Source organism: Bison bison, unplaced genomic scaffold (assembly GCF_000754665.1).
Source record: "Bison bison bison isolate TAMUID 2011002044 unplaced genomic scaffold, Bison_UMD1.0 scf7180017864471, whole genome shotgun sequence".
NCBI classification, from domain to species: Eukaryota; Metazoa; Chordata; class Mammalia; order Artiodactyla; family Bovidae; genus Bison; species Bison bison.
In genome coordinates this window covers 13988006-14010527 of record NW_011495032.1, presented here as the reverse complement: position 1 = coordinate 14010527, position 22522 = coordinate 13988006, and the positions used below count along the sequence as shown (strand labels likewise).

At 42.0% G+C, this 22522-nt stretch overlaps 1 protein-coding gene across 5 annotated transcripts in view; it reads right to left on the bottom strand.

Annotated features, from left to right (window-relative positions):
- The window catches only part of MYO1B (myosin IB), a 199730-nt gene that overhangs the window by 129301 nt on the left and 47907 nt on the right, over positions 1 to 22522 (bottom strand). For all 5 annotated transcript variants that reach the window (XM_010860845.1, XM_010860844.1, XM_010860847.1 and 2 more), the window contains exon 3: positions 15838 to 15953. In XM_010860845.1, the coding sequence (XP_010859147.1) occupies positions 15838 to 15953 (116 nt within the window). The remainder of the gene's footprint in view (positions 1 to 15837; positions 15954 to 22522) is intronic.

The window sequence follows — 22522 nt, the reverse complement described above, 5'->3', positions numbered from 1 at the left end:
TTTTTATTCAAAATGCTATTCACACATATAAATTACGCTTAAGCCTCTGCTATTAACAATGGCCAACGCAATTCTAAACAGAGAGAGAAGCAGCAGCAACACTGGAGAGAACATGAGGCAGCGTGTATGAGACAAGAATCTGTCCTCTGAAAGCAATCAAAGCAACAGCTTAAAAATTAGCAAGTCCTAAGGAAATATTCAAAAGCCCTTAGTAGCCCACGCTTCATGAAAATATAGATGACAGAAGTGGAAATGGACTCATCCAGTGGCCATCTAGGTCTCCAGTAGGCAACCTAGGAGGATGCCTGTCTGTGTTCCCCAAAAGTAAAAGTCCTTGGTACAAACTGTGGCTTCTCTGGTGGCTCAGACGGTAAAGAATTCATCTACAACTCAGGAGATCGGGGTTCGATATCTGGGTCAGGAAGATTCCATGGACAAGGGAATGGCAACCCACTACAGTATTCCTGCCTGGAGAATCCCATGGACAGAGAAGCCTGTTGGGCTACAGTCCATGCGGCTGCAAAGAGTCGGACACGACTAAGTGACTAACACACACACCTGGTACAAACCAGCCAAACCTTCCCTCCCTTCAGGTACTTTCTAATGTTTGGCTGTTGAGGTGGACTGAAGGGAAAAGATTAGTATACATTCTAACTTATGCCTCTACTGCTTTTTGTAAAATTGAGTCAAACCATCAATAGGGCTTACAATGTTCTCAGTGTAATTGAGTATATTCTTTTCAGATCTCCAGGTGACTGCCCAGGCATTTGGACACTGAACACGAACCTCCCAAGAAAAGGATTCCATATTCAAAGGAGAGTACATCCTTTGCAGAAGTCAATAATGACTGAAAATCAGGATTACTGTATATAAAATGCTCTTCCTCCTGAATAACATTATGATTCATCACCCATAGCAACTAGAGGTTTTGTCATAAAACATAATGAATTAACATCTGTTTACACTTATAAAACTCATGTCAACATTCAGTCATTTACCACTCATTGATTAAAACACTGCATTTACACACATACATATTTAGGCATATTTGACAAGCCTGACATTTTTTTCCAGTTGGTGACTGAAAATGCAAGATGGCAATTTTTTCAGACACATAAGCTTGTAATTTTAAGTAATGTCCTCATCCCAAACCCTCCTCCTGTTACTTTAGAATAAACATAATCCTTCAATCCTCCCAATGATTCAAGTAGACTGGTATTTGAATGTTTTATTTTTGTAAAAAAAAAGTTCTACATATGGCTATCATCTCAACTCAAACACCGTTTCCCTTCTTCACATACCTTCCTATCATCCCGGAACACTGTGCCTTAGCCAAAACTAGTCCTTTGCTTTTTCTTCTACACAGATCATTATTGTACTTTACAGTGGCCATCAATTTCTAGAATTCCTTCTTGAAGACTCAACACAGGTGGCACCTTCAGAATCTTTGAACCCACCAATCTTTTGTGCTTCCACCTTATTCCTTGTCATTCCAGGTACTCTATTATATTAAAATGACCTGTGTATGGAGCCATTCCTTTCTCCTCCCAACTAGCCTGAGATTGTTGGAAACAAAGAACATCTGTATCTTCTATACACAGTTTCTAACTAAAGAGTAGGCTCCCCATAGTCATTAGATCAGTCACTCACTCAACAAACACTTAACGCGACGGCTGCTACGGGACAAGCATTATTCTAATTGCTATGGATACATGGATATGTAAAATAAACACAGCCCCTGCTCTCCTAGAGATGACACTCAAATGTAGGAGACAAATAATAGAGACGCAACAGACACCTAGTGAAATGGCAGATGATAAATGGAGAAAGTAAAACAGTCTCAAGGGACAGTGAGTGGCTGGGGCACAGATTGCTATTTTAAGTATTTTAGGTAATCGTGGATGGTTAAGGAGTTTCCTAACTGAAGTGAGAGGACTTCTCTGGTGGCTCAGATGGTAAAGAATTCACCTGCAATGCAAGAGACCAGGGTTCGATCCCTGGGTCAGGAAGATCCCCTGGAGAAGGAAATGGCAACCACTCCAGTATTGTTGCCTGAAAATCCCATGAACAAAGAAGTCTGGAGGGCTACAGTCCATGAGGTCGCAAAAAGTTGGACACGACTGAGCAACTAAGCACACACACATACAACTGAAGTGAGATAACAAACATGTCGGTCCCTTTAAGGGGAGAAAGTGACACAGAGTGTGTGACACGTGAGAGGAGCAGAGAGGAGGCCGACCTGGCTAGAGCACAGAGATGAGAAGTCAGGAGATTGGTGCCCACATCAAGTGGAGCCCTGCAGACCACATGCAAGGCACTGCAGGTTTCTGAGCAGCAGAGGAAAGCAAGCTAATGGGCATCTTCAAGAAAGATCACTTCAGCTAGCAGCCATCACATTTTTGGGCCAAAGATGGTTGAGGTATTGAGGTGTGGGTAGAGACACAGGGAGAGCTGAAACAGGAAGCCCCACTAGGAGGCTCCCACAGTAATCTAAGTGGGGAAGGCTGGTGGCCTGGACAAGCACGGTGGCAGTGGTGGTGAATGGGGATCTATACAGACAGTGCCAACAAGTGAACTGAATGTGGGGTGGGAGAGAAAAGGTTTGTGGCATAAGTAGCCAAAGGATGGTGCTGCCACTGCCGGAGATGAGAAACAGGAGGTGGGGGGGGCAACCCGCCCTCCAGTCTGAAGCAGCCGAAGTTCATTTATACTGAAGGGTTGAATATAGTTGAGTTACCAGGAGCTAGGGGCTGAGGTCCAGCTGCAGACCTCAATCTGGGGGCATCAGCACATCTTTGAAGCCCATGTGGGTTTCTCTAAGTGTCTACAGAGGAGAAGGAAAAGACCCCAAGCCAAGCCCTCGGAGGTGCCAACCTTCAGAGGTACAGGCACATCCAGCCTTCCACGCAGCAAACAGAACGTATGGAGGTCAGAAAGCCAAATTCAAACAGGGTTTCAGAAGGAACTGGTCATATTGTCCAATATGATTGATAATTAAAGGAAGGAGAGAATTCAAAATTGACTACTGGAGTTGATGACATGGAGGTCACAGATGACCTTGATAAAGAACAGTTTTCATGGAGAACAGAAATAAATGCCTGACTAAAGAGAACAAAGAAAAGGAGATAAACTGAGACAACACACATGTGAAACTTCTTCTTAAAGTTTTGTAATAAAGGGAAACGAACAGCGTGATAGCTCGGAGACATGGAAGCAAGAGAAACATTACAGCATGTATGTTGGTGGGAATGGAAGGAGGAGAAGAAAAGGTTGATAACAGCGCAGTGGGGAGATAATCACAGAGCAAAGTCCTGAGGGCATGAGCGGGGCTGCATGCCCATCTCCTCCAGGGCCAGCATGGAGGAGAGACCTGAGAGTGGACTGGACAGCACAGTCTTTATAATTCTCAGTGTTTACGGAATTGAACTCCCCTTAGATTGAACTACTACTTAAGATATTTCTTATAAAAAGGAGTCCCCACTAATTCAGCTTTCTAGAATACTTCACAGAAACTGTTACATTAACCTGGCTTCAGGAAGCTAACATTCAAGTATTTCAGGGCAAGCTTCCTATGCTTCTCAAGAAGGGCGTATCCACACATACCAATCTGTGGCATGTGCCTGCTAAGTCGCTTCAAGTCATGTCCGACTGTGTGTGACTGTAGCCCACCAGGCTCCTCTGTCCATGTGATTCTCCAGGCAAGAATACTGGAGTGGATTGCTGTGCCCTCCTCCCGGGGATCTTCCCGACCCAGGGATTGAATCTGCATCTCTTATGTCTCCAGCATTGACAGGCAGGTTTTTTACCACTAGTGCCACCTGGGAAGCTCATCTCTAGTATGATAAGAAATATATTTGGTCTTTGACTCTGGTTCCTGGCACAGAGCTCCTAAAACCCTTGGAATTTCCTGAGTAACAGGAAAGTCTTCTGTTATTCATAACAAGCCCCTTTTGCCCACACCTGAGTTTACACTAATGAGGTGACTCATGGTGGGATCCCCAAATAGCTTCAGCTTAGGGACTGGTCACCAGAAAGACCAAATGTATGATTAGAGGGGAGGGGGTCTTTCAGCCTCCACTCCCCACTTCCAGGAAGCAGGTGGGGGTGGCTGCAGATTAGGTTATAAAACTCTTCAACAAGGAGATTCAGAAGCTTCTGGGTTGAAGGCACTAATGTGCTGGGGAGCAGATCCACCCAGAGAGGGCATGGAAACTGCACTTCTTTTCCCCTATACTTGTGCTATGCATTTCTTCCATTTGGTTGTTTCTGAGTTGTATCCTTTATAATGTTGAGTCATTTCAGTCATGTCCAACTCTTAGAAACCAAATAGACCCCATGGTGGCCTACAGTCCATGGTGTCACAAAGAGTCGGACATGACTAAGCAACTAACACTATGAGACCCCATGGACTGTAGGGTCCTCTGTCTGTAGGATTCTCCAGGCAAGAATACTGGAGTGGGTTGCCATTTCCTTCTCCAGGAGATCTTCCCAACCCAGGGATCGAACCTATGTCTTTTAGGTCTCCCGCGTTGGCAGGTGGGTTCTTTATCACTAGCACCACCTGGGAAGCCCATCCTTTATAATAAATCAATAAATATAAGTGTTTTCCTGAGTTCTATGAGTCATTCTAGTGAAGTATTGAACTTGAAGGGGGATGTAGAAGCCCCCAAATTTGCAGTCAACTCTAGAAGTGTTGGGGGGCCTGGGCACTTCATTTTCTGCTGGCATCAGAAGCAGGGGCCGACTTGTAGGGCAGAGCCTCTGACCTATGGGATCTGCAATAACTCTGGTAGTTAGTGCCAGAAATGAATTGCCAGCTGGTGTCAGAGAACTGGCTGGTGTTGGAAATAACCATACCTTTGGCTGGAAATAACCATATCAGAAAACACACAACATCTGCTCTTAGGCCATCAGGGAATAAAGCAAACAAGTGATAAGGGACCATGAGAATTGATGACAGCAGTGAATGTCTCCATGCTGAAATTTCAAAGCTACCAGGTTTAAGGAATAAGAAAACAAGACTACAGTACCACACTCTCTTAAAAATATACACAGGTAACTCTGGATCTTAAATGTAGAAAACATGAGGGTGGTGAGTTCACACACAGCAAAGGCTGGTCTATTTGCTTTCCAAACCTTAATCACCTGAGGAGAAAGGTCAGACCAAAGCACCACAGAGCCAAGGAGTTAAGAGATATAAACAACTGGACTTGGAACAAATAATTACCTTAAAAATAAAACAGCTACATGGTAATTTAATACACTAATGAGGGATTCAAATTTTACATAAAACCTTTCAGAAGCACATTTATAAACAAGTAAGGCTGAGTGATTGAGTATGAGTGGCAGTATTGCATTATGGCATCAGTGGATATTCAATATTAGAAATGCAGTTCTACACACATATTCTCTTCCAGAAGTTCAGACAAGCCACTCTGTTCACATGCTTGGATCAGGGAATATGAAGATGCCAGGGAAGAAGTGCCCCATTTCTTGTCCATGCCAACTCCCAGTACCCACAGCTGCTTTACAAGGCTGTCTCCAGACTAGCTTAGCTTTGGGGGAACTGCTTGGCATTCACACCCCCAGCTCAGCCAGGAGTCAAGACTGGCCTCTGAGCTTCCTCCCATCCCTCCGAGTCACTCCCACTGGATTCTATGGGTTTGCCTCTGAAATGTTCCATTTCCAGATGAGACTCTGCCCTCGTTCCTTCCAGCCTGGATTACTGCCAAAGCTGACCAGATCCCTAAACTTCACTGTCCTTGAGTTCCCCTCCCCCTGGGGCACCAGGACAGTTCAAATCTCAGTTCAGTTCAGTCATCCAGTCGTGTCCAACTCTTTGCGACCCCATGAACCGCAGCACGCCAGGCCTCCCTGTCCATCACCAACTCCCGGAGTCCACCCAAACCCATGTACACTGAGTCGGTGATGCCATCCAACCATCTCATCCTCTGTCGTCCCCTTCTCCTCCTGCCCTCAATCTTTCCCAGCATCAGGGTCTTTTCAAATGAGTCAGCTCTTCGCATCAGATGGCCAAAGTATTAGAGTTTCAAATCTCAAGGCTGCCCTTATCTCTCCTGCCTGCTTAAAATTGCAAATCCTTAGCACACAAGCCCTTCGTGACCCAGATCAGCTCTTCCTCTTCCACATATATCCCCCTTCCCAGCATGCATCCTACATTCCACCCTCTGCAGACCACAGGAATTGAGATCAAGGATGTGCCATGTCTTTGTACCTTTGTCTCTCTCCTTCAGTCCTTGGCACCTGCTGTTCCCTCTGCCAGAACACTCTTCCCTCCAAATGGCTCATCCCCTTATCTCCAGGACCCACTGGAGTATCACAGTCTCAGGAAGTAAGGCATCCCTGGCTGCCTTATTTAAAATGGTACACCATGGTACTCCCACCCCCACACAGGCCTCCTGTGTTCTTGTCACCATCTCCAACACCATTTATTTTCTTCTCTGGTTTATTGTCTCTCCCCCTGCTAGGATATAAGCTCAAAAAGGCTGAGATTTTTGCCTGGTACCTGCACTCATGCCTGGCACATGACAGGCACTCAGATAACATCTGCTGAATCACTGGATCAACACTGTTCCCTCTGCTGGGAAAATTATATCCTGGCCCTAAATGCTATTCCTTATCTATGCAGCTAACTCATTCTTCAAAAATCCTATTGTCCCATCCCCCCGCCCTCAGGCAGGGCTTAACACCTTCTCCCTGGCATGCCCACAGCACTTTATCCATGGGGGACCACACTCAAGACACCTGCAGACAGGGGGCACTATTGATAACTATGCTGGAATGACAGGCTGTCAAGGGCAGGCCAGAACACATGGTCACTCTGATCTCCCACCTTTTGCACGGCAGTTCTATCTCTTGCGTATTCATTTACTTCCTGGTATGTCTCCCCCACTAGGCTATAAATCCTTCAGGGACAAATCATCTCTGTATCCCCAACACCTCACACATACTATGGATGCTTAATAATGCTGAGTGAATGAATGAACCATCGCTTCTGCTTGGGGATTTGGAACCCTGAGACGGGCTGGAGCAGGGAAGACAGTACACCTAGACAGTGGGCACAGCAGCAAGCACCACCCCCACCCTGGGGTGGGGAGGGGATGGTCCTCCAGGACCCACTCCCCTTGCAAGTATTTCTGTCCCATGACAGCCCTGGGGCCCTGTCTCCTAAGAGTGGTTCTCCTAAGTGCCTTACTGAACTCTGTTTCTATTACCGTTGATTTTGTTGACCTCCCCCAGAACAGACCAGTATTTGCTGGCCCTTGTTTAGACAAACTCCCACACAGTTCCCTTTGCCCCACCCATCTGGTCCAATGGTCACACAAGTCCCAACAACAGGCCACAGCAGTGAGTATTATTTCAACAACAAAGGGAGGACCCCTCCCCACCCTCTGAACACAACCTCTCCAGACAGCACTCCTCGAGTGTGTTCTAACAGTAGATGAAGTGTTATATTATTAACTCCTTTCAGGGCTGAGGCCTAAGGTGAAATGGATCTCTTCCAGAATGTTGTAAGATTTCTCAGGGCCTGTCAAAGTCCTGTAACATTCTGGCGGGAAGCAGCCTATTTTGCTAGGAATTAAATTTTTCCCTTTAATATTACATACCATTGAAATAATCATGTTTGCTGGTATGAATATGTGCTTAGCTGGCTCAAAGAATCACCTTTTCAACATAAACTTTCTTTCATGTCTGAGATATGCATTTTCTAAAGAGTGATAAAAATTTTAATTAGGGATCTAGAAATTAGAATTCAGAGACTTTGCAGACATACAGAAACACTTTTCATTAATAAATGTATCCTTCTATCACAATTCTCATGGTAAAAACATCACAGTTATATAGAACCTAAGCTTTCTGACTTTAATTTTAAAAGGTTCATAAACTATAAGAGAAATTAGCTTAGGTCAATTTCTGCTAATAATATATATTCTAAAAGACACTATTTTGAAAATAATTCCCATAAAGCAATAGAGAATAAAAGTTTGAGTTAAAGGCAGGAAGTTCAGATCATGGAGCTTCGTAAAAGCTGATTCAGTGAGAGGCCCAGGAAGCTTCCATTTAACATCTGTCCTTCACCACCACAGGGTATCACACTGGTTAAATAAACCAGTCTTTCTACATCAAGAAAGTTTTTCATCCACCGTTGTCCAGAATCCAACAAGTATATGCCAAGACAAAGCAAACGTGGTGACTGCCTTCTGCTTATTTTGACCCAAGACAGTCATACAGCAAGGGAAAAGGGCAATTTTAATGATTTTTAAGATATGACATTCCATATGAGTTGTTAACTTAAGGTATTCAAACTAAAGAGTAAGATGGAGCTCAGGTGCTCCTGAGCACAAGTTACTCATGTGGATTAGAGACCTAAGCAGATACAAACCCTACCAGATCACAACCAATGGCCTACTGACTTAAACTACCTGAAAGAACATGGCTTAGAGGTGCTTTACAAGAATAGTATTTAAATTCATTTTGTTTTTCATAAGAGTTTCCCTTCCCTTCCTCTTCCCTTTTCCCCTTGAACGGATGGTTTGAACAACATCGGTTTCTGTACACTTAAGTTTGAGGATTGTCTCCTTCATAATGACAGAAATTTTATTGGCTTTGTTCACAGCTATATCCCAGTGCCTAAAAGAGAGCCTGGTATATGGTAAGCTCTCAATAAACATTTGCTCAGTAAATGAGTAACTTTCCTAAAGCAATAACCAGAAAGAATGCTAGATGGGAAAGCACAAAACCCTTTTCTGAAAGTGGTTTTCCAGAAGGGACTGAATCAATGAGAGGCTCACCTATTTCAAAAGGAAAATTAGGGAAATAATACAAAAGCCTCAGTGACAGAACATCACATCAACATTTTCTCTTGTTCTCTATCTTTCTCCCTCTTCCTCTCCTTCCCTTCTCCTTCTCTCCATCTCTCGCCTTGATAAAGTACCTTAAACCCAGTTGTAAAAGCAACCTCTATTAGAATCAGGCTCTAGTTACCATAAGACTTCTCCAAACAAATAAATTTTTACTCACAATATTTTAACTCTGCTAAGGAAAATGCTGGTCACAGAACAGGGACAATGCCTGGGGCTTCTGCCCTAAACTCTATCCTAAGTCCTGGACATGCAACCACAGCACCAGCACATTGTGAGACACGGTCAGAAATGTTCTTTCTAATATGAATCTGGTTCACCCTGAAAGGAGTACAGGATTAACAAGGACTCAAAATCCACAACATCTTTCTAGCAACACCATTCTCTAAGCACTAATATCTAGCCCTACAAATTCAATCATCACAAAATTAGGGATCAGAGGTTCCCTAGAGACGTCTGGAAAACTGACAGGAACACGTCTACATCCTCCCATTAATCACTTGTCCCTTTTTAGGTGACAGTAGCCAGAAATTTTTCAAGGCCTTAAGATATTTTTCTCAGTTTTTAAAATGTGTTGCAAGCTTTTCCATTTACCAGAATGCAAAGACTGCTTCCTTCAAATAGTGCTTGAAATGCCTATGTAATATGACCACCATATTATACCTCAGTCTGAGAAGGACACATTTCAGCTTGCTCCGGGGTTGCAACCACTGAGAGGGGTAGGTGGTGGGGTACTTTTCCTTCTAGAGGCATGTTCCCTTCCCTAGACACTGCATAAAATTAGATGGTAAGTGCTCTACATCAGGAATAAATTGAACACTCAGTGTTGAAGAGCACTATAAAAATACTTTAGTCTACTTTATTGTAAAAATGAAAAAAACTTCTCATTATACCACATGAAGTTTTGAATAAACTCTGCAAATAGCCTTCCAAGAATAGTTTGATTTCCTTGAATTGTCAGAGATAATACAGGCAAAATGTAATGAAACATTATTTAAAACCTCTTTTGTACTCAAGTAATGGAGCTCTTAAGAGAAAAGCATTGTGAAAGCCATGGAGATGGACAGAATAAAGTTCCTGATCTATAGAAGCTTCGGTCTCATTAAGGAGGATGATGCTGCAACACAATTAGCCACAGTAAGAAAGGTGGTGTGTAAGATCATATGAGTGGTTCCAAGAATTCAGAGGCAGGAAAAGTCACCAGTGGATCAGTCTAGGGCTGATCAAGCCTTTAAGACAGAACCTAGGAGACAGGCAGGATGTTAACAGTAGAGTTGGGATATGAGGTGGGAGACGTAGAAAGGAGAAGACATGGAAACCTGTGACTCCAGAAGGCATGTAGTGGTGTTTAGACTGGAGAGGAGGACTGAGGCTGGACTGGCAGGAGCCTGAACAGTAAGCCAAGGAACTTGAAGTTCACACAGATAGTAACAGGGACCCCAGGGGGTTTTCTGATTTTACAAAGATCCATCTGAGGGTGATAAACCCTATCTAGTGCTGCAAGGTTAAAAAAAAAAAAAAGCAATAACCCAAGAACAGGCCAGCTGATTTGGTAATTAACATATCAGAAAGTGTATGTCGCCACGGTAGTCTGAGTGGAGGGAGTGACCAGTTCAGTCATCCCCCTTATCTCTCCCCTATCATTCTTCCCCATCTCTCAGGTTTGGCCTTTGAGGCAGTTCTCCATGAACAGAGTTACTAAGTGGTCTGAAATGTAGCAAGTCCTCCCTGGGATATTTAAGGAAAATTCCTTATATGCAAAAACTGTAAAAACCACACTGGAAAGACATGGCTTACACAATTAGAAAGGTAAACAGTATCATCTATACAGAGCCAGCCACCCAATGTTATCAGGCTTGAGGTGTAGCTTCAAACATAAAGGGGACAGGAATTCAAAGGAGGGGAAAGAAGAGATTATGACACCAGAAAACCATTTTTGGCTTTTTTTTCCTCCCCCCCCCCAATTACTTCTATTATTTATTTTTTCTTATTAGAAAAGCAATGCATGGCTCTTACATAAAAGAACACCAAACGAGAAGAACATTAAAAAATATCCATAATACCACTCAATAGAAACAACAATTAGCCTCTTCATACAAATTCTTCAAAATCCTGTCTTATGTATATTTATTGTATATATGTACATGTGGTGTGTTAGTCTTGTCGTTCAGTTGTGTTTGACTCTGCAATCCCATGGACTACAGACCTCCAGGCTCCTCTGTCCATGGGAATTTCCAGGCAAGAATAATGGAATGAGTTGCCATTTCCTTCTCCAGGAGATTTTCCGATCCAGGGATCGAATCCGGGTCACCCGCATTTCAGGCAAATTCTTCACTGTGTGAACCACCAGGAAAGTGCTATATATGTACATATGCTTCCATAAATTAGGTAACACTGCTTGTAATTTGTCTGTGTTGTTGTTCAGTCACTAAGTCGTGTCCGACTCTTTACGACTCCGTGGACTACAGCACACCAGGCTTCCCTGTCCTTCACTATCTCCCAGAGTTTGCTCAAACTCATGTCCACTGAGTCAGTGATGTCATCCAACCATCTCATCCTCTGTCACCCCTTTCTCCTCCCGCCTTCAATCTTTCCCAGCATCAAGGTCTTTTCCAATGATTTGTCTGTAGCTAACTATAATTTATAAAAGTGATTGATGGTCATTTATAACTAGCAATTAATTTACTTCATTTAACCCCTTATTCAATGGCACCTCACTCCAGTACTCTTGCCTGGAAAATCCCATGGATGGAGGAGCCTGGTGGGCTGCAGTCCATGGGAACACTAAGAGTCGGATACGACTGAGCGACTTCACTTTCACTTTTCACTTTCATGCACTGGAGAAGAAAATGGCAACCCACTCCAGTGTTCTTGCCTGGAGAATCCCAGGGATGGGGGAGCCTGGTGGGCTGCTGTCTATGGGGTCGCACAGAGTCGGACACGACTGAAGTGACTTGGCAGCAACCCCTTATTCATGAGTTAAGAAAACATTTTTTAAAAGGAATATAGATAAGAAGCCACTGTTTATCTTCATTTTATTCATTTATACATTTCCGCTCTCTGAAAGTCACATACTTATGTAGAATGTAAATATTTTTCAGTTGTCTGACACTTAAGAAAGACCATTTCTGGACACCTTCAAAAACACATTGAGTTATGAGGGAAATATCTGGACAGTTTTGCAGACTAACAGTGAACAACAGATCAAGAGAAACTTCAAATAAAATATGAGGCAAATTAATCAGCAATTTTCAAGGGACATGGTTTGAGCAGCTGCTTAAGTTATTTTTTATTCAAACTGGAACCAAGTTCCTGAAGTAGTTATCATTAGAATGCATCAAAAGCTTAAAGTCATCTTATCTTCTTATACCACAAAGATCCTCTCTTTGTGGATCCTATCTCTGAAAAGGTCAGGTTGGGTTTTAGCAGGGAAACTAGAAAGCACTAACTCTGTTTCAAATGCTGTCAAAGATGGACATTCACAAAGAATAATGAAGGAAAATGCATTAAAGTAAGTGGAAATGTCCCACCATGGAGGAGAAAATGGTTAAGGAAGAGCTTGTCAGAATGTTGGAAATGTGTCCCACGTATTATAATAATTATTATACTTATCACTGTTAATAGCAGCAGCTGTCCATTACAACAGATTCCCTGCTAAGCACTGTATTTATATCAGATAATTGTATTTTCTAAATATCTTCTAGATAGTTATCCCTCACAAAAATCCTATGAGTTATTTTCCCATTGTATGCAGCCAATTAATTTCTGAGTTGATGTTTTTTTTTCAAGTAATTTGCTCAAGGTTACAGAGTTTATAATGGGAAAACTGGGACTCAAACCAAATCTTGATCAATGTATTTTGAACACTTACTTTCAGGTGCTAAGCAAATTATGGTGAGCAAAAGCTGGTAAGGCAGGTAAAGCTGACAGGAATCAAATAACGTCCGAAAGAAATGTTTAACTGTAACTGTGACAAGAGCAATAGATCTGACTTTGGCAAGGACAGGGTCTAATGCAATCTAAGATCTAAAGAACAGGAGTTGCCTTAGGGGAAAGGGAGAGGAAAAGCATTCCAGGCAGAAGGCACAGAATGTGCGAAGATGACCTGATGGTGGGAAGGAATGTGCTGAGGACTGAAAAGTGAGGTGGGGAGGGAGCTGTGATATGAATCTAGCGATTTCAGATTTAATAGGTGAGATTGTACCTTTCACCCCACATACAATGTTTTATGTTTCTGTTTAGTTGTTAAGCTGCGTCCAGCTCTTTTGTGACCCCATGGACTGTAGCCCGCCAGGCTCTTCTGTCCATGGAATTTCCCAGACAAGGATACTACAGCGGATTGCCATTTCCTTCCCCAAGGAATTTTCTCGACCCAGGGAACAAACCTGCATCTCCTGCACTGCAGGCAGATTCTTTACCACTGAGCCACTAATTTACAGAGCATAGCAAAAATATCTTATCTTTATCACAGGCACTCTGGGAATTTATTGCCGGTGTGGTATTTTTCCCTTGGGGATAAAAGGTGAATTCAGGTAAGCAGTGCTATGTAGCCTCTTATAAGAATCTTTAGGAGCAGGTATAAAAAATGGATATTCCAGGGCATGAATTTCTGTGTTCTAGAATACACATCTAGCATACAACTAAACAACCCCAAAGTGGAGATTTCAGCTGCAAATGGAAGAAATGGCATGCAGTCTCTGGAGGCAAACTGAGGCACAGCGAAGTTATCCTGGAGAGCTCAGAATGTAGGAACATAGGCAACCCAAGGATGGCAGAATAAAACTGCAGAGTAACAGGCCTAATGTGAAAATGACAGAATGTATTTCCAGCTGAGAGGCACGGCAGGTAACTATTCTCACATCCCTGCTCCCCAACCCAGAGCTGGGTGGCTTTGATAAATGGCTGATTATTCTGAGACAATTTCCCCTCTCAGATGGCGCCAGAGGTAAAGACCCCATCTGCCAATGCGGGAGATGTAAGATACACAGGTTCAATCCTTGAGTTAGGAAGATCCCCTGGAGAAGGAAATGGAAACCCACTCCAGTATTCTTGCCTGGAAAATCCCATGAAGAGAGAAGCCAGGTGAGCTACAGCCCACAGGATCACAAAGAATTGGACACGACTGAAGCAACTTAGCACACACATATGCACACACTATAGTACCTACCTCACAGAATTATTTTGAGAATGACATGAGTTACAATACACTTCAAGTATTTAGAGAAGTACTTGCACACAGTAAGTATTCAATAAATACAAGCTATTACTGCTACTATTATTATTAATGCTATTACTGTAAAAGGCAGTAAGCAGTTAAGGAAAGGAAAACACCTGCAAATATATATCTAAGACAATGGCTTCCTAGGTGGCTCAATGGTAAAAGAATCCACCTGCCAATGAAGGAGATGTTGGGAACATCCCCTGGAGGAGGAAACGGCAACCCACTCCAGTATTCTTGTCTGGAGAATCCCATGGACAGAGGCAGGTAATAGTCCATAAGGTCATAAAGAGTCAGCCACAACTGAGTGACTGAACGCATGCGCGTGCACACACACACACACGCGCGCACGCACGCACAACACAACAGGTCCTCAAACTTGCAAATACCTCTGAATCACCTGGAAAGCTTGTGTAAAATGTAGATTCCTGGCCTACTAGAGTAAGGCTTACGAAACTAAATTTCTCCTAAGCTCCTGGCACAATATTGATATAGCTGATCTAAGCACTTAAGAGGCATGACTTGAAGGCTGAGAACTTAAAACAAATCTTAAGGCATCAAATAAGGTATTTCCTTGTAGGGACTTATAAAGAGAACTTTATCAAACAAATTTCAGATTTTATTTTTGCTAAGGCAAAATGAAACAAATTCACTTACAAAATATACTCCTAAGGAGCAAACTGAATAATCAAAATCTACTTGATTGGTAAAATACAGTGTTTAGTTTTAATAACCACTCCCACAAATTATTTAAATCTTTAGTTTCAAACAGTTCAAAAATATTACTGTATGCTCCACTATCAAAAAAAAAAAACCAAAAACCTAAAATCAGTATCTGGACAGTAGTGTGCATGTTCTTTAATTATCAGATTTATTTTCTAGTAAAAATAATAGAGCCCATCTTCAATCATACACAAAAAATTCTTTTCTGCTAGGACACAACTAAAACTCTGCAGATTCTCTGACTTTAGCTCAGGGTTTCTCACTAGGTAACTAGTGTAGATTATTGGTTGGTTGGTTTTAGTCACTAAGTCATGTCCAACTCTTGTGGTTGGTTTCAGTCGCTAGGTCATGTCCAACTCTTGTGACCCCTTGGGCTGCAGCCTACCAGGTTCCCCTGTCTGTGGGATTCCCCAGGCAAGAATACTGGAGTGGGTTGCCATTTCCTTCTCCAATTATAGATTATTACTTACGGGAATTATTTACAACGACAAGTGACCTTCTCAGAAAAATCAAACAAGTGACTAACTTCAAGGAAGGTGAAATCATTGGCCTAATGCACACATCTGGTGAACAATGTCCATGAAGATTATAAACTGAAGGTATTATTTATTTCTTTTTCTCAAAACCCATTACACAATCCAACACTTGGAATCTTTCTTGACCCAACAAAGGCATGGAAACACTGCTTGGGCTGTTTATAATAACAAACAATACACATTCCTGTTTTATTTGCAAAAATAATTAGCAGCAGCTGCTACTTACACAGAATTTTTAACAGAAAATACTTTACATACTGAAACCAAATACTTCAGGACTTAAAGAGCCTGAGGACAAATGAAGTCTTTTTTTTAAATTTAAAATAAGCTGTAACAATTAGCTTCTATGTTCCTTCATCTGATTTTTAAAAATGACTAATAACATTTTCCTGAGACTCAAAGGAAACAGCTGGACACATCTGTCAACTCAACATCCCTGGAGTGAAAGAGAAACTTGATACTTTAATACCATACTTACATATGAGGGCTCAGTTCATAGAAATTTCTGTTCCTGTAATCTTCCACTTTCTCTGGTGAATAAATGGGCAATGACCGGTATGGGTTAACGGATATAACCACACTTCCAATGTATGTCTGCAAAAGAAAGAATAAAATACAACCATTTTACCATCTTAAGTCTTAGTGTTGCATGGCTTTATCCTTTTAAAAACACTGGTTCTAGTATACTCCAGTATAAAATAAAAAGTTTTAACAGTGGTACATCCTGAAAATAATTTCAAAATTTAAAAAATAAAAACACTAGTTCTACTGCCTGATCATTTTGTACTTTTCAAGAACACTTTACATCTCTGAAGATAGATGGCCGATAATGTTTATTTTGCGGATACAGGAAAGCACAGATTTATACATTGAAAAAAGCTTTCAAAATAAATCTCTAGATTAACTCATGATCCTGAATAAGAGTCCTCCACAACCATCATACTTGCCAAAAATTTCGTCACCGACCACAGCTAATTGTCAGCAAGACTATGCTTTCCTGCATTCCAGCTACAACTGGTGCTTCCCTCTCTCATCTTTATCCTCCAATTTCAGTCTATAGTGACCCAGGCTTCCCCTCCTCCCTGCCTACACCCGTACCTATCCAATGGGACCTTGACTTTGGCACTGCCCTTTCATAGTCTGTCCATCTCTACAATGGGCTCAGACCACATATAACTCAATATCAGAGTTACAGCTTTCCCTTGGGCATCTTGCTTGGAGAATCCCATTGACAGAGGAGCCTGGCGGGCTACATTCCATGGAGTCACACGAGTCAGACACAACTTAGTGACTAAACCACCACCACCACCACTCAAACAAAATAATTTCATATTACATCTAATGGACTTCAATATCAGAATTGAAAAGTACTTGCTGAAAGAGTACATTTCATGTTGAATTTAAATTTAATGTAGAATTTAAATGTACTTTCAGAAGGATCCATGCTGTTATCTTAGCAGACAGTAAGCCTCTCACACTGCAAACCATAACATTATTTATGTTTCTTTCCATTTCTATCTTAAATTCTCAGCAGCAAGAACAGAGTTGGGTTAGGTCACTTTGCACAAAGACTACCACAATGCTGCAAGCAAAAGTTACTTAACTGTAACTCATCTTAGCAGTTTCCTTTTTCCTTTCAGTTTTAACATTATAAAGATGGCAGGAAGGGGGATGCTAACAAAAAAGATGTCAGTTATGAAAAGGTTTTTAAAGAAAAAGATAAAAAAAGAAAGAAGAAAAAGCTCACTTCCAACTTCCCCACCTTTCTACGGTCAAGCAGCAAAAGGTGACATTTTTAGGCCAACAAGTTTTTCCAGTACTGTCACCACTGGATTCAAGGAGACTGTTAGATCTTTCTAGAAAATTAAACAGAATAGAAAACAGAACAGTAAAAATGTTCTGATCTTTTTTTCAAAACGTGGGTCACAATTATTTTAATTATAAAAGCCTTTTCCCCCAACCTGGAAAACGGAACAGGTCACTTTTATATCTATTTTCATCCTATAAGGTCAGGAGAAGGCAATGGCACCCCACTCCAGTACTCTTGCCTGGAAAATCCCATGGATGGAGGAGTCTGGTAGGCTGCAGTCCATGGGGTCGCTAAGAGTTGGACACGACTGAGTGACTTCACTTTCACTTTTCACTTTCCTGCATTGGAGAAGGAAATGGCAACCCACTCCAGTGTTCTTGCCTGGAGAATCTCAGGGACAGGGAGCCTGGTGGGCTGCCGTCTATGGGGTCGCACAGAGTCGGACATGACTGAAGTGACTTAGCAGCAGTAGCAGCAGCATCCTATAAGAATACAATCTTAGCAAGAGCAGACAAGACTGCTGCTGTAAAGAAAGACTCTCAGCTCCCACGCAATTAGGGTGCAGGGTGTCTATTTCCCAGTAGAATGGGAAAGAATAGAGATCTCTTTCAGTGAATATTCAGGACTAATCTCCTTTAGGATGGACTGGTTGGATCTCCTTGCAGTCCAAGGGACTCTCAAGAGTCTTCTCCAACACCACAGTTCAGAAGCATCAATTCTTCAGCGCTCAGCTTTCTTTATAGTCCAACTCTCACATCCATACATGTGCTCATTCCTATCAGACTTCTGTGCTGCACTGGCACTCCACCTGGTCCCTCTGTCCCAAAAGGGCTCACAGAGCAATACCTACTGGAATCCAGAGCCTGTTCTTCTATTCAGCTGATCACACCAAAAAGGACTCCTTCACATAATGCCAAAGACTACTTCCCAATTAGGTTCTATCTACCTTCTCCACCAGGGGCAAGTCTGGTTCTCATTACCCTCAGTGGATGGATGGATGGATGGATGGATGTGATCAATCCATGTCCTTTTTCACTCCATGTAACCAACCTCCTAGCAATCCTAGCTTACCATCTCCATACTCCCAGCCCTCAGCACCCCGAGTTCTGAAGCGTGCACATCACCGGACACGGAAGGCCCCCTCCACTCTCACCATCCTATAGACCCAGCCTCTGACGTCTAAGAGGGAAGAGAGAAGGGAAGGGAAAGGAGTGGGGAGAAAAGGCAAAGGGAAGAGGGAGAAGAAAGGCGCTACCTTTCCACAAATGGCACGTTCAATTATCAAGTTTATCTCTCACTTCTCAAGGGCAGACATTAAACCAAGAATGTACAAACATTCCTACGTCAAAACAATCTCATACTTCAGATATCTCTAGAATTCCAGAACAGGCGCCTTGTAAATACCCAAATAATACTCAAAAGAGAGCTCCTCCTGTGATGACAGGGAAAACTGAAATATTTACTGGAGGCCAGGCACCCCACAGGCTCCACTCTCCAGACCACAATCCGGAATCCAGAGGAAAGGGCCCAGACAGACAAATAGCACAAGGACCAAGCATTTAATTCTATAGGAAAGTTCTTCCAGAACCTCATCCTCAGAGATTCTATTTCAACTCTCTAGAGAAGGGCCAGAGAAGGCAATGGCACCCCACTCCAGAACTCTTGCCTGGAAAATCCCATGGATAGAGGAGGCTGGAAGGCTGCAGTCCATGGGGTCGCTGAGGGTCGGACATGACTGAGCAACTTCACTTTCACTTTTCACTTTCATGCATTGGAGAAGGAAATGGCAACCCACTCCAGTGTTCTTGCCTGGAGAATCCCAGGGATGGGGCATCCTGGTGGGCTGCCATCTATGGGGTCGCACAAAGTCGGATACGACTGAAGTGACTCAGCAGCAGAGAAGGGCCAGGCATTCGCATCTTTAACAGTCTCCCCAGAAAAAGAACCAAGTAACCAAGGTTAAAAACACTGCTTGATGCCTTCACCCTCAGGGCTCACAGGACCAGGTTTTACTTTCAAACACAGCTGCATTGGCCTGTCTTATACTATTTTACCTTCCCCTTTAAATCGTCCTATGTAATTAATTCCATGAACACTTCAAAAAGAAAAGAAAATTCTCCCAGCTTCAGTTACTTTCATCTTAGCCACGTTTATAATAAACTCAGCATATGGCATCTCAGTACACTCCAGAGAAACAGCAGCTTCACCTGTAAACTGGGGCCTTCCCATGGCAGTATGTTTCAAACGTTTGACTATGACTCAGCGTAAAAAATATTTTCATGACAACCAAGTACTTGTGCTTGAATGTATATTTACATACACATGCATGTAGACATATGCATGAAATAAAAATTTCACAAAACAGTAAATATCCTTATCATATGCAATGTACTGATATTCTTTGTTCAACGCTATTCATTTTCATTACAAAATGTTTTAAAACTAAATGGTTTTCATCACTTAAAGGCTCAATCTTGCAGTTTAAAAAATACTGCTAACTGAGCACTTCATTTTTTTTAGCTGTCGATGGCTCTGAGATGCCATTGAAAGCTATGAACCTTCTCTCTCCAAAAAATATACATGTAATATGCACATAGAGTTTGCATACAGTTGATATACCAGATTACAAGTTCCCACCCTAAGGAAAGAAACAACAGCCACTAATGGAAAAAGAGAGACAGAGGGAAAGGGGGAAAAGGGAGAAAAGCAAAGAAAAAAGAAAAGAAGTAAGAAGTGGTCAAAATAATTCTAAAAGTATAAAAGTGAAGAGTCATTTAGAATAAGAGCCAATAGCTCAGCTCAGTTGGCCCTGAGTGCTTTATTACAGCACTGAGTCAGAACACAGCCTAACAGTTAAGGGCCAAAATGAGATAGACAGTATTCTGTTTCCGTTGACAAGGACACATGTAATACATTTCGGAAAGATATCTAACCAGAAACACTTTTTTTTCAAGTTAAAAGGGAAAGCCTTTTTACAGTTTTAATATTTTGTGTGTCTCAACTATGCAGAACTGTATACGTATTCTTCCACAAGGCCAGGTTCACGAAACGCTAGCAAACATACAGAACAGTCACAAAGGTGTCACATCTTCATATCATAGTTCTTCACAGTGCAACAATAAGATCTTTAGAAGCCCTAATCCTGAAAGCTTATATTTCAATTCCACATATGAAATTGAAAATAAAACTATAAATAAACCATAAATACCATAGGAAATCCTATAGTGACTTCTTTTAACCATGATGATTACTTGGAGGCTTCTTTTCAAATATCAGATTCTTCCAAAATATTTTTGAAGCCCCTGTTCTGCTGAGGCTCTAATTTGGCATCCCATATGTCAGCTTCTTCCTTTCTTCAGAACGAATTTTAGCCATTTATTTACAGTCACCGAAGTTTCTTAAAAACTCACCCCAACAGTTATTAAAGTTTCTTGTATATAATATACACTGAAGCACCTTTTTACTAAACTCTTCCTAAATCACCATGAGACAGAAATGAAGTCTCCATCTCAATGTCCTTAACAACGGAGCACAAAGAAGTTAAGTGGTATGACCACATTATCTAACAAAAGTGGAATCAGGACAAGGAGCCAAGAATCTGTTCTCTTTTCATGAGAGCACACAGTCCATGCTGCTGTCAGGCCTGGGAAGCTCTGGCAAAAAGTGGCCAAGAACACCTCATCACAGGAACTTGTGTTGTACAGTGCCTTACAACAGGGTCTTCACCTTTGTATAACAGAGTGACTCTGTTGGGCAGAAGCCTCTTTCTGACTATCTGAGGAATGGAGACATCCTTACACCACCAGAAATAAACAAAAAAGAAAAGGGGAGAGAAGATTTTCTAGTTACAGGAAAATTTTGTATCTCAACGGAAAAGAATTTTTTTTCATGTTTATTCCAGCACATAAAGTTGTGCCTACGTCTTGAAGAAACGCAAGACACTGTGTCACAATCATCCTTTTAACTTGAGAGAAACGAATCAGCAAGGTGGCAATGGAACAGGTCATGTTTATTTAAATAGTTCACTTAATGCTAATTATTTAGTCTAAAATTTCATCAAAAAATATTCAAGAATATGTTGGAGTTCTCCAAGTCCTAGTCTCCAAGTCATGTTATTTTCACCTCTAAAGTAATAATAGTTCAAATCCAGAAGGGGTCAAGACTCAAATAAAGTAAAAATAACCTTTCACAAGGCTGCACAACCACATGGTCTTGACTGAATTTAGGCTACAGCGTTTAACAAGTAAGCGGCAAATTTTTCAAGAGCCTTCTTTATGCAAAATATCGTATTAGGCACAGTGAAAATGTAAGACACTCCTGTGGCCTATGCCCTGAGGAGGTTATAACAGAGCTTAGGAGGTGAGACTTCTTTATCATAAAACATAAAGTTTAAGGGTTATCCACTCTAGCCACAAAAACAGATGAAATAGGATTTAAGTGATTCTTAGCTAAATGAATGCATTAGTCTTCTTTCTAAAGGAGTGCTTTGGGTTTAAATGAAGGTCACTGTCAACTGCAGAGGTCCAAGAATGTTCCAGAAGTTAGAGGACTTGGGCAGGTCTAAAAGGATGGGCAAAATTCAGATAAAGTAGCATTCCCCCGAATAGTAGCATGAGATTTGGTTTTCAGATTACAGTTGAACCCTCCCCTTTAAAAAATTTTTTTGCTAAGATTGTTGTACGCTTCAAATGTATTTTTTTTTTTAACTATGAATTGCTGGAGACTCAAAGCAGATATCTGCGCACCCAGGTTCAACTTTGGCTCACAAGTGCCAAAAGGCAGAAGTAACTCAAGTGTCCACAGATGGATAAACGGGAAAACAAAATATGGTAGACAGATACAATGGAATATTACTCAGCCTTTAAAAAAAGGAAATTCGACACATGCTATAACAAGGATTAAAACATGGATAGCAACATAAAGCGGAGAAGCCAATGGCACCCCACTCCAGTACTCTTGCCTGGAAAATCCCATGGACGGAGGAGCCTGGTAGGCTGCAGTCCATGGGGTCGCTAGGAGTCGGACACGACTGAGCAACTTCACTTTCACTTTTCACTTTCATGTTTTGGAGAAGGAAATGGCAACCCACTCCAGTTCTTGCCTGGAGAATCCCAGGGACGGGGATTCCTGGTGGACTGCTGTCTATGGGATCGCACAGAGTCAGACACGACTGAAGCGACTTAGCAGAAGCAGCAGCAGCAGCAGCAGCAGCAACATAAAGGCCCACCCAGTCACACTTCAGACAAAGAGAAACAAACAGCTTACCTTGAACAAAGACCTTTTGTGAATAACAGCCTAGAAAATAAGACTGGGATCAAATTGCAGACAGCTTCAAATGTCAGGGTGAAGAGTC